Here is an 11,680-nt window from a genome sequence, read left to right on the forward strand (position 1 = left end):
TTTTTTAAAACTAGCTGCTACTGGCCAGAGAACATATCATTATAAGACTGTCTGAAACTCTTTAGAGTCTACCTTACGTTTTTTGCTAATCCAGTAGCATTTTAAAAAAGACACCGAGGCATAAACGTTTAAGAAAATTCTTAGCTTCGTAGATTATCGACTAACTTCGGAGCGGAAAAACGCGGAACTCCTGATTACAGTAAGTTAACCTGGCATTAGCGAGCGATCCAATCGAAAACCAGTACTTCAAAAAACACGTGAGCTCAAGTAGCTAAAAGCCTGAGCCCGCGATATGGTCAAGTGATACTGGTCGGATACCTTGTTTTGACAGCTGTCAATTAGCAATAACATGAATCCAACATCAAAGATGTACCTATGTTTGTGGTGCTACTCTTTACTACTACTCTTATTTTTCAAGGTGAAGGGATCGGCTCGCGCAGGCGCAGTGCAAGTAGCGTACGCACAATCACGTGACAACCGAGTTTTTGGGCCCTGGTTACCAAAGACTCTAAGGTATGAAGCTCCGCTTGCGCGACTTCCACGGGCAGGAGCTCCGCTATAATTGTAAATTTTAAAGTTATTGTTCCTGAAAAGCTCTGGTGGGGACGAGAGGTATGTAGTTCTTCTAAAAGCCTAAAAAAACAATGCACGTTTATAGTGTTCAGAGCTTTTTTACCAGTGTTACTCAGTAAAAATTAAAGTTCGGTCTAAAAGAAAAAGAAAACGAAATAGTATTGTTACTAAAACTTTCTAAAGCATTTAAGATTTTGGAAAGTGCATGAAAGGATGGACCAGCATCTCATCCAGGGGGGTGTAGAAATACTCCTAGTCGTTTCATACCACAGAAACTGGGATAAGCTCCAGCCTGATGGGCCACTGGGCTCTTATACAGACTTAACGTTACGTTACGTTACGTTACCTCGCCTTACCCTACCTTGTGATGCGTTCCTTTACGTTATATAAACAATAACCTCCATTTGGTGCCAAAATATGCGCGAATATTTGTCTCAACACATTATCTGTTCGAGAAACGAACAGTTTTCCGTGAGCTTTGACGAGCAGATGATTTCCAAGGACAATTTTCCGAATTCATTATATAACTGAGAAAACTACTTCATTGTGATTGGGTGAGAGGAGGCACATCTATCGTTAACTTTTAATTTGCACTGCAGTGATTTTTCCGGCCACATTTAATATAAATGAGTAATCGTATGAAAGCTCAATCAATTAAGTATTTACACTACGAGTGATATTTGAAAATCCTTTCAAATTGAACTCGCCTAAAGACTCCTGCAGTTTGAGAGGATTTTCAAGTGTAAATCCTTAATTACACTCGCATTCATACGATTACTTATACATATTTTCGCACCAAATGTAGGCTGATTGTGCTTATTATCCTTCAAACATTTTTGGCAACGCGCGTCGTTTTGAAAATTGGGGAATATCACTCCAATATTCCCCATCTTTGGCGAGGGCATATACAGTTACGTGACGTGTTTAGACCAGTCGTGGGCGGGCAAAAATATTGATGGATTATAAGTTTTGATCATGATATGCCAACAACGTTGAAGGCACTGAACACTATCGGAGGGTCTCACCTTTCTATCTACAGAGGCTCTTTAAAAGAAATGTTAAAGAACATAGACTTCAGAATAGTCCCTTTAAAAGCAAAAAAAAAAAAAAAAAAAAAAAAGAAAAGAAAAGAAAAGAAAAGAAAACACGTTTATAGTGTTAAGAGCTTACCATTTCTATCAGTGTAATTAAAAATTACAATTCGATCTAAATAAATATTTTTTGCAGCACGATTAATAAAATTAGATTTCTAAATCAATAAAGATTTTACAAAGTTCGTTTTCACTAGAAACCGGCGTCCAACCGCCTGTTTATACAGCCTTAAAAATTTTGATGAATGTGAATATATCAGTAGACAATAGTATCGAAAAATTAATCATTTTCATTTTTTCTATGCTTCACTATAAAAGATATCCTAATCTACATATCTGTAAGGAATGAATGCTAGAATTTAACTGGACATTTATTCGTTTACTTTACGCAGCTTGGGTGTAATATTACATCATCTTGCAAAATCACTTTGGATCCAAAAAGTTGTCTGTGTCGTCCCTTATTGATAACCTGCCCATGCTTGGAGCCTTGTATGTTGAAACCCTTCTGAGAAGTGCTTAAGCAACCTTAAGTAAAGATTAATTTGAGTTTCCATCACAGTATGTTTCCACAACATAACAATAGTAAAACATATTTCAGTTACGCTTCAAACATTATTAAAACACAAGTAGTGCAACGTGTTTGATGGAGTGAATACAGGACTTCAAAATGAAATTTTCATTTTTCCTTTCTGCAGTTTTTGTGTCTAAAATTTTAACATCTCGAGTAATTGCTTCGGACGAGAACTCACTGTCCCGACTTGTTCTGACTCGTTATCATCGCCGACTCAAAGGCTTCACTTTTAACACATTTCACTCTGCTAGTCTGGTATCTTGTGCTTTGCAGTGTCAGAGAAACCCTCGGTGCTTTTCAACAAATTTTCGCAAAGCTTCGACTTTTGAGGAAACAGACGGAATTTGCGAGTTGAACGACAGAGGGGTTATGCTGCCTCAAGCTATCAAAGGAAGGGAGTTTGTACATGACGAAGAAACAGTTTATTCTCAATTTTACGACAGGAAGGTAAAAACAAATGTGCTGCTATGATATACAAAACAAAATGATGCTCTGAGCGTACAAAGTTTTGGGGAGGTTCAGTAACCACAGCGGCAAGGTCGAGGACAACGTCGATTAAATTTAATTTATATTCTACGAAATAATTTCGTTATTCTCTGAATATGTTTAATATCTCTTTTCAGTATTAGAACTATCCTCAGCTAGGTATGTAAAGACATCGCTCCGTTCCAACCAGAACTGTTGGTTATTAATTTCGCGTCATGGCTGATGTCCTCCAGAAAAAAAAGCAAGATTTGGTTATCTTACGTTGTTGTTTCCTCAGAAGACAGTTAAATACACTATGGCGAAGAAATTTGAAAACACAGCTTTATTTCTTCGGTTAGGCCTACCGTCCACACTTATCCGCCAACAAAACGGAGCTTTTGAAAAACCCTCTTCGAAACGCCGGCTTTGAGTTTAAGTGTGGACGCAAAAAAATAGGAAAACGGAGCTTTTCAAAAAGGATGACATTACGATAAGGATCTCATTTCCTTGCCCGAGTTTTCCTAAAACAAAAATCGGAGAGGAACGGTGTTTGCTGCCTTTTCAAATTTCTCCGGCGTAGTGTGGACAGAAAACATGCAATGCGTTTTCAGAGTAAGAAAGCCGTTTTCAAATTGCTCCGGCGTAGTGTGGACGACGCCTCGCAAGACAGCTACCTGTAAGAAATGTACTAATGAAGGTTTATAACGCACGTGCATATATTAAATGGTTTGCCATCGTTGTGACTTGCATATTTTCTTAAAGACATCGACCGAACCTTTTTCTCTTTCCTTCAAATCACGGGTAAGGTGTTTGCATGTCTTAAGCTGAGTTACTAAAACATCTTGTTCAGTTTGGCATTGGGGATAGTTGATTGGTAAGGGTCATTTGCATTTTCTTTCATTGTCAGATTATATATAGTACACGACTGTAGTTTGCCCGAAATATGCAATCAAGTTGTTGTACATGTCGAAACTGAGTGTTATCTAACATATAAAGCCTGAGAAAAGTACAGATGTGTTTACCATACAACGACTTCCTGCCGTCCAAAGCTAGCTAATCACACATCATGAAATCTGATTTACTTATGACTTACAGAATTCTATAGAGAACTCGAATAGTTACTTGTTACTTTTCATCCCCAAGCGTTCGCCATATTACTCCTAAATTCTTCTTTCATTTGTCCACAGTACAATTGTCCGCTGACTGGATGCATGAATGCAGACTCATGCGTGTTAAATGAAGTGTCGAAGGTTTACGAATGCAGTAAGTAGGTACCGAATGGAAAATATTATGGTTCTCGTCTCCAATGTCGCTTGGTGTCTTAATTCTCATGAATTATTTTGTGTATCTTGAATAAAAATATACGCATGAAACCTTCACCCTGCTTCTGTCCTTTCATTTACTCTTCATATTCTGCAAGGGGAAAAGCCCAAGCAGACAAAAGATGTCACTACAAATTTGGACTGAGCGCGGGTGGGGAATGTACCTAACACTCTGCACTATCTACCGTCCATAGGCAGGCAGTCACTTTAATTCAAATCTCCATTCCAGCTCCTATGAAAAGCTGTGCTGACCTGTACAATGCTGGTAAAACAAGCAGTGGTGTTTACACAATAGACCCTGATGATTCAGGAGCCTTTGATGTTTTCTGCGACCAAACGACAGCTGGCGGGGGGTGGACAGTGTTCCAGAAGAAAATAGACGGTTCTGTTGATTTCTACCGCGACTGGGCCGACTATAAGAAAGGCTTCGGTAACCTGAATGGCGAGTTTTGGCTGGGACTGGACAAGATACACCGCCTAACCAACAGTGATACTTTTAAGCTTCGAGTGGATCTGGAGGACTGGGAAGGAGAGACCAGATTTGCCGAATACGACATGTTTGCAATTGGGGATGAAGCTTCTAAGTACATTCTCAGTCTTGGATCATATTCAGGTACATCCTTCAAGTTATGAAGCTACAGCCAGGATCTAATTTTGCGACCTCTTTTCGTGCATTGCTAGTAAACGTTAACCGAACATATTTCAGTCTATACACGCTGTTAAACACAGCAGAAAAACAAATTTATAAACTAGTTGATTTTATCTGTCAATGTAAATTGTGGCGAAATATAGAATGTTGTGTTCTGGTGTAAACGTATGAACTTTAAACCATTTCATTATCAATATTCATGATTTTGTGTGCTTTTCAGGATCAGCTGGTGATTCTCTTGTTAGGCATGGTGGTTATTCTTTTACAACCAAAGATCAGGATAACGACTGTTGGGGTAAAAACTGTGCTGTGATCTTCAAAGGAGCCTGGTGGTACTGGGAATGTCATTACTCTAACCTGAATAGTCTGTATCATCAAGGTGGTGAACACTCATCATATGCTGATGGTATCAACTGGATGCACTGGAAAGGATATCACTACTCCATGAAACGAGCTGAGATGAAAATCAGACCAGTTAACTTCTAAAACTGGTGTGTTTTTGGTTTGCCTTGCACGTTTGAATGACTCTTTTGTCACACAGTTTTATAACATTTGACTCACTGTACTGCTTTGAAACATTATAAGTTGCTTCAAGAGTGTAGATAACAAACCTGTTAGAACTTTTAGGCACTGACGATTCCGGTCTTCGTTGTTGCTCCTGGGTGATACTATATAAGAAAGTGTAGTTAGCTGGCACCAAGTTAGTTATTTTCACCAAATTAAACCATCGTGATATATGTGAAAAAAGGTGTGATCTTTACAACAAGGACTGAAGGAAAAAACGGTTACTGGAACGCAAAATGTAATGTCTTCGACCCCAACTGTCGCGACTCTCATTTCCAAAAGAAGACAGTGGATGTATAACTGATTAAATATGCAGTTAAATTTTTCTGTTCCCCGTTGACATATTCTCGAGCCTTTTGTAAATAGACTTCTTTCGGTTCCCTCCCTTGGTTGAGCTTTACTGAACTATATAACTCAGTGTCTAGCCGGAAAAGAGGAAGTCTGCTATAGGCCCACAGATTTTCGGTCTAACTTAGACTAGTATGGAGTCATCTGGAATATGATCCCGCATTTCAGATTTCAATTCGGTTTCCAAGCGTTCGTCGCGATTGTTTTGATCTTGGGTGATCTTAGGAAGTCTTTGGTCTTCGCAAGTTTATGGAACTTGCACAAGGCTTGGTCCATAAACTTGCAACAACAAAAAACAACAAAACAAAACAACAAAATCAAAAAACTCTACTAATATTGGTCTAATAAGGATCTTAGTAGCTTGTTCTGAATAAAATTTTTTGGGGGGATCAATGGTCGAAACGTCGTCGGATGTTCTCCAAAATCTGCATAAATGTTCAAAACTGATTGGGAATGATGTAATGACATTTGGATAATCTTGCTAGAAAATCTTCCTTCCTTCGAATCCTTGTTAAGAAGTGGTGCTTTTTTTTTTTTTTGCAAACTCACTGTCAAAGCAAACCAAATATGAAGCAAATCTGAGCGATCTGATGGGTTTTTTCTGGGTAGGGGTTTTGCCATAAGGAACGATTTCATGTACCGTTTACACTGTCATAAGTCGTGCTTTATTATTATTTTTTAACGAAAATTCAAGGTTTCAGTGCCCTATAATAGAGTACTTCCTAGTATACATATTTGGTCGAGGATTCAACTCAGGATCGTATAATAGTTGTAAAATAGGTCTGAATGCTGAGTCTGAATTATTGTATACGTAACAAGTTGTATGAACCCTTGGGCTTTTGACCCAGATAGGACTGACAGTAATTTCCACGCGGGGGCGCCATTTGGTTTTGTGATCCTTGCGAAGGAACAGGCTCACTAAGCGAGCTCATAGAAGCAAGTACTCGACTAGAAACTCGCAACAGCTAAATATCCCCCTTTTAAAATCCAGCTGCTAGTGGCCAGAGAACTGAACATATCATTATAATACTGTCTGAAACTCTTTAGAATCTACCTTAAAATTTTGCGAATCCGGTAGCAACTTTTACGAACCCATCAAAATTCTTAGCTTCTAAGAAAATTGACCAAGGTCGTTTAATGATTGGAATTTTTACTCGGGCCTCCGTAGGAAAGCCCGAGTCTTAAAATGCAAGCGTTTTGGTCGCCAAAAGGGGGGTTATGGTCTCAGGCGTTTCACGCGTAAACCGTGGAAACCGGGTACGAGATATGCAAAACACAACAATGCTGTGTATGTACAACTGAAGTATTGGGGGGTTTCAGCAACCACAGCAGCAAGGCCGAGGACAACGTCGATTTAATTTTATCCATATCCTACGTAATATTTTCACGATTCTCTGAATCTGTTTAGTTTGTTTGTCGGTATTAGAACTGTACTTCTCAAACTCATAAAATTTATCTCGTTTAAACAACGGAAATCATCATCGTGACGGTGTTCGGATATCTGATCTTTATTAACATAGATCTTTAAGATTTTATTTCTCCGTTTTCTTCTTATATTTATTAGTTTCGATTGACAAGATATACCAAACACTCAAGACCGTGTTTGACCACGTTACGAAACACCCGGAAGTTCGTCAAAAATACTCCACTGCGTGTCGTGGTTTCAACTCTCTGCTCGGTGTTTGGAAATGTGGTCATACACGGTCTTTCGTGTTTGATATAGTACTCTGCTAGCAGCTAGCTATGTAAAGACATCATTCGATTCCAACTAGAGCCATTGTTGATTTATTTCTCGTAATGGCTGACTTTCTCCAGGAAAAGCAAGATTTGGGCGCGTCCACTCTAGGCCTGAGAAATTTGAAAACTCAACGTGACATCTACGGTTAGGCCTGCCATCCACACTCAGTATAATCCGTCAAAAAAATGGAGCTTTTCTAAAACGCTCTTCAAACCGGATGAATCTGAAAACCCCGCCGTTGCGTTCTAATGTGGGGGGAAAAATTTTGAAAACGGAGCTTTTCGAAAACTATGACGTCACTATAATCATGCAATTTCCGTGCCCGAGTTTTCCTTCAACACAAATCCAAAATGGCCGCTGATTGTTGCCAAAATGAGCAGTGATTGTTGCGTTTTCAAATCTCTCCGGCGTACTGTAGACAGGCGCACTGTAAAATTTTAACCGAGGCAATATCAGAAGAAAACGTTTTTTTTGTATTGATTTATTTTTTTCAAATGCGCAGCCTCTGACGCGAACTTGTCGAAACTTGAAATAAATATATAAATTCCAAACTTTTTACCGATGTTAGGGCCTCGGGTCGCCTGTTAATAGCTATGGCCCTGAGAGTGGTATGGTCTGCGAGGCAACTATATTTGTGTTTCAGATATTTTCTGCCGAGGTTTAGTTAATTTTGGCCACGCCTGCAAACATGTTGTGTCAACTGGTGAATAAGCTAAGCGAACCTAGAGCTCTCTTGTCCTGTCTGATCGGGCTTTTTAGCCTAGAGTTTTTTCATTGGATGGAAATTTTGTTGCCTGCGTCGTCTTACGAATTGCCGGCGGCGAAATGAAGTAGCATTGGAACTTTACCGGCACGAACATTCCCACAAGTTTGGTGCTCAATTACAAAAAATATGGAATGTACCATTCAAAAGACACCTTTAAGTTTTGATAAAGATTGCTACTTGTTAATTTTCATCCACATAGAGATGGTAACTTGTTAATTTTCATCCACAAACGTTCGCCACATTCGATCTCCTTTATTCTCCTTTCATTTGCCTACAGCACGATTATCCGCTGACTGGATGCACGAATGCGGACTAATGCGCGTTAAATGAAATGCCCAAGGTTTGCGAATGCATCGGTAGGTAGGAAAATAATTAATGGAAATATTACGCTGATTGTCAAATTGCGTAATGTTTAATCTTGGAAACTTTTATCACGTCCATGTGATATTAATCATGGAGTTTGTTTTCAAACCTGGTATTTCATATCAAAAGGTATACCAAAAGGTATTATTTCAACTTTTTAAAATTGTTCTTCCCAAGACTTGATTTTCCACTGCAAAACTTGTATGTATACTGAAAACTCGAGTGACTGAAAACTTAAGTTTCTTTTCCTTTTCTTTTCTCATCTAAATTTTGTAGTTATACTTTAGTTTGTAGGTCAACACCAGTTTTTTAGTTGCCATTTAATTACCTACATGACAAAGAAAGTATTGTCTTTCTGTCTTTCTGTCTGTCTGTCTGTCTGTCTGTCTGTCTGTCTGTCAGACATTGCATTATTGGTATTTATTGCGCCGAGTGCACTATTGGGATGATCCAGTGGGCTGGCGATGAAGGGGCTGGAGTGGGTTGGGGCAGGTACCTGTTTGTACGGCGTAAAAAGTGTTGTACATTTTTTGTCAGAAGACCCCTAGTTCTCTTTGTGTTACTATTCTTTGAAGAACAAAAGCAATTTGCTCTTTACGCGCGCTCAGTTAAGTGGACTACAGACTACAGACTACGATATCGACTACAGACGAAGTAAACGACACATTTCTCGCGAACGCTGTCTGCTTTTCCTTGTGGTAGGACCATACGTTTGAGAATGGCACGGTTAGGGTGATACGCTTTGCTCCCGTTTCCAGAACCACACAGAGTGATGCTCTGATAAGTTATTTTTGTACCTTGAATAAACTTAAAACATAAAACCTTCACACTACTTGTCCTTTCATTTTCTGTTCATATTCTCCACGGGAAAAAGCCCAGGCTGACTACCGATGCCAATACAAATTTGGACTGAGCACAGGTTGGGACTGCACATTGCACTCTGCATTACCTGAGATTATCTCACGGCACTAGTTGATCATGAAGTCACCGTTCATACGCAGGCAGTCACTTTAATTCAAATCTTCCTTGCAGCTCCAATGAAAAGCTGTAATGAGCTGTACAACGCTGGTAAAACAAGCGGTGGTGTTTATACAATAGACCCTGATGGTTCAGACGGTTGAGGGTGCACTGTGTCCCAGAAGAGGATAGACGGCTCCGTTGATTTCTACCGCGGCTGGGCCGACTGTGAGAACGACTTTGGTAACCTGAATGGCGAGTTTTGGCTGGGACTGGACAAGATACACCGCCTGACCAACAGTGATACTTTCAAGCTTCGAGTGGAATTAGAGAATTGGCAGGGAGAGACCAGATTTGCCGAGTACGACATGTTTGTAATTGAGGATGAAGCATCTAAGTGCATTCTTAGTCTTGGATCATATTCAGGTACATCCTACAAGTTATGAAGCTACAGCCGGGATCTAATTTTGCAGCCTCTTCTCGTGCACCGCTAATAAACATTAACTAACTTAAATCAGTCTATAAACGGTGTTTGTTTATTTGTTCGTTTCCTTTTGAAGAACGACGAGTTTGGCTCGTTGTGAAGATCGGAGTGATACCATTAAAGGAGCTTGGTCAGGACACATACGCGGTTATTTTTGCCACGCAAAAAATTAACTTCAGTTTCAAGGAAACTTGAAAATAGTAGTTGCTAAGATATAAAGAAAATTAGTATAGGTAATCATACGGTTCCGAGTTCAATTTGGAATTAATTTGCACGAGTGAGTTTTTCAAAAAGCTGAAATTGCACGAGCCAGCCGATCAGCCGATCAGAATCGAGTAATTTTTTCATGCATATTATTGAAGAGATAATAATAAACCATTAAGGAACGTGTACGGTTTAGGATGGTGAAGCTTAACACGGATTACAATACTCAAACTTGTAATATTTAGGCTAAACTTTTCAAGCAGCACAAATGACTTAGCTCCTTTAAAGGACCCTAGTCAACCTCAGCCATTTTCGATGTAATGGAAGTTATTGATATTGCTTTACTGTAAGTTGTGTTCCTGAAAGTATATTTAATTATCCTTAGTAGTTTCACAATGATTTCCTTCGTTTCGACATGCTCCGAATAAAATATAATAGCCAAACTCTCGCATGTAAACAAAAAGAAAGGTGTGGCTGACTAGGGCGCTTAAAAAGCGTAAAGCAACAAGACAATTCCACATATTCCACGAGCGCGCGTTGGATATGAGATAAGCAGCCACCGAAGCGCGTTGCGCCGAGTTGGCTCAGTAATCATCCCATATCCAACAAGCGCGAGTGGAATACTAGCAGATTTTTACTAAACACGGAACATACTTTTATTTCTAAATCCTCATCTATCTTCGCGATTGTCTGCTTTTCAGGACTGGCTGGTGATTCTCTTTCTACTCATAGTGGTAAACGCTTTAGCACCAAAGATCAGGATAATGACAGCAGCAGCAGAGACTGTGCTGCGGAGTTTAAAGGAGCCTGGTGGTACAAGTCATGTCGTCAGTCCAACCTGAACGGTTTGTATCATCACGGCGGACACTCTTCAGTTGGTGATGGTGTCAGCTGGTATCACTGGAAAGGACCTAATTACCCCATGAAGCGAGCCGAGATGAAGATCAGACCAGTTATCCTCTAAAACTGGGGCGCTATTGGTTTGCCTCGCACAACGAGTGACTTTATTGTCGCTCAGTTTTATAATATTTGACTCACTGTACCGCCTTGAAATATTAAAAGCTGCCTCAAGAGGCTAGATAGCAAACTTGTTAGCCTGGCGATACCCTTCTTCGAAAGTGCAGTTAGCGGACACCTATTTAATTCTGGTAACCAAAATCATGATACATATGAAAAAAGGTTTGATCTTCACAACAAGGACTGAAAGAAACAAAGGTTATTGCACCGAAATATTAAATGTCTCATGCATCAACCGACCCAACTCCCATTCCCAAAAGAAGACAATGGATGTATCTCCGATTCACTATGCATTTAAACTTTTGTGTTCCCCGCGGCTATTTTCTCGAACCTTTTGTAAATGGTCTTCTCTGGGTTTCCTGGTCCAGTTCTATCCCCTCCCTCTATAGAGGACCAGAATTGGTCTATTGGTTCCCAAGCATCCTCAATCATCACTACCCAGGCCTCTCAGGCCTGATCACGACCTAGCTGGCGTTGGGACGAGCAAGTTTCAAACCAGTTTCTAGCAGAGAGAGACGCCCAAAGTGTAAAATTGAGTTCGTAGGAGATCATACTTAAAGTTGTCAAA

At 39.8% G+C, this 11,680-nt stretch overlaps 1 protein-coding gene and 1 pseudogene across 1 annotated transcript; both read left to right on the forward strand.

Annotated features, from left to right (window-relative positions):
• The first annotated feature begins 2,301 nt into the window (after positions 1–2,301).
• Positions 2,302–5,418, forward strand: LOC110053535 (microfibril-associated glycoprotein 4-like). Its single transcript, XM_020759777.2, has 4 exons — positions 2,302–2,682; positions 3,888–3,963; positions 4,252–4,635; positions 4,892–5,418. The coding sequence occupies exons 1-4, from the start codon at positions 2,332–2,334 to the stop codon at positions 5,155–5,157; spliced, it is 1,077 nt and encodes a 358-aa protein (XP_020615436.2). The 5' UTR covers positions 2,302–2,331; the 3' UTR covers positions 5,158–5,418.
• Positions 5,419–8,540: 3,122 nt separating this feature from the next.
• Positions 8,541–11,059, forward strand: LOC110053565 (ficolin-2 pseudogene; annotated as a pseudogene).
• Positions 11,060–11,680: the final 621 nt, after the last annotated feature.

The sequence above is a fragment of the Orbicella faveolata genome, unplaced genomic scaffold, assembly GCF_042242905.1.
Source record: "Orbicella faveolata isolate gen_17 unplaced genomic scaffold, um_ofav_v1 contig_1, whole genome shotgun sequence".
NCBI classification, from domain to species: Eukaryota; Metazoa; Cnidaria; class Anthozoa; order Scleractinia; family Merulinidae; genus Orbicella; species Orbicella faveolata.

Bases quoted from the DNA above. Each gene is read 5' to 3' on its own strand.
- LOC110053535 (XM_020759777.2), top strand. From the start codon at position 2,332: ATGAAATTTTCATTTTTCCTTTCTGCAGTTTTTGTGTCTAAAATTTTA. The intron at 2,683-3,887 runs GTAAAAACAAAT...ATTTGTCCACAG, and splicing joins CTCAATTTTACGACAGGAAG to TACAATTGTCCGCTGACTGG. The intron at 3,964-4,251 runs GTAAGTAGGTAC...TCTCCATTCCAG, and splicing joins GTCGAAGGTTTACGAATGCA to CTCCTATGAAAAGCTGTGCT.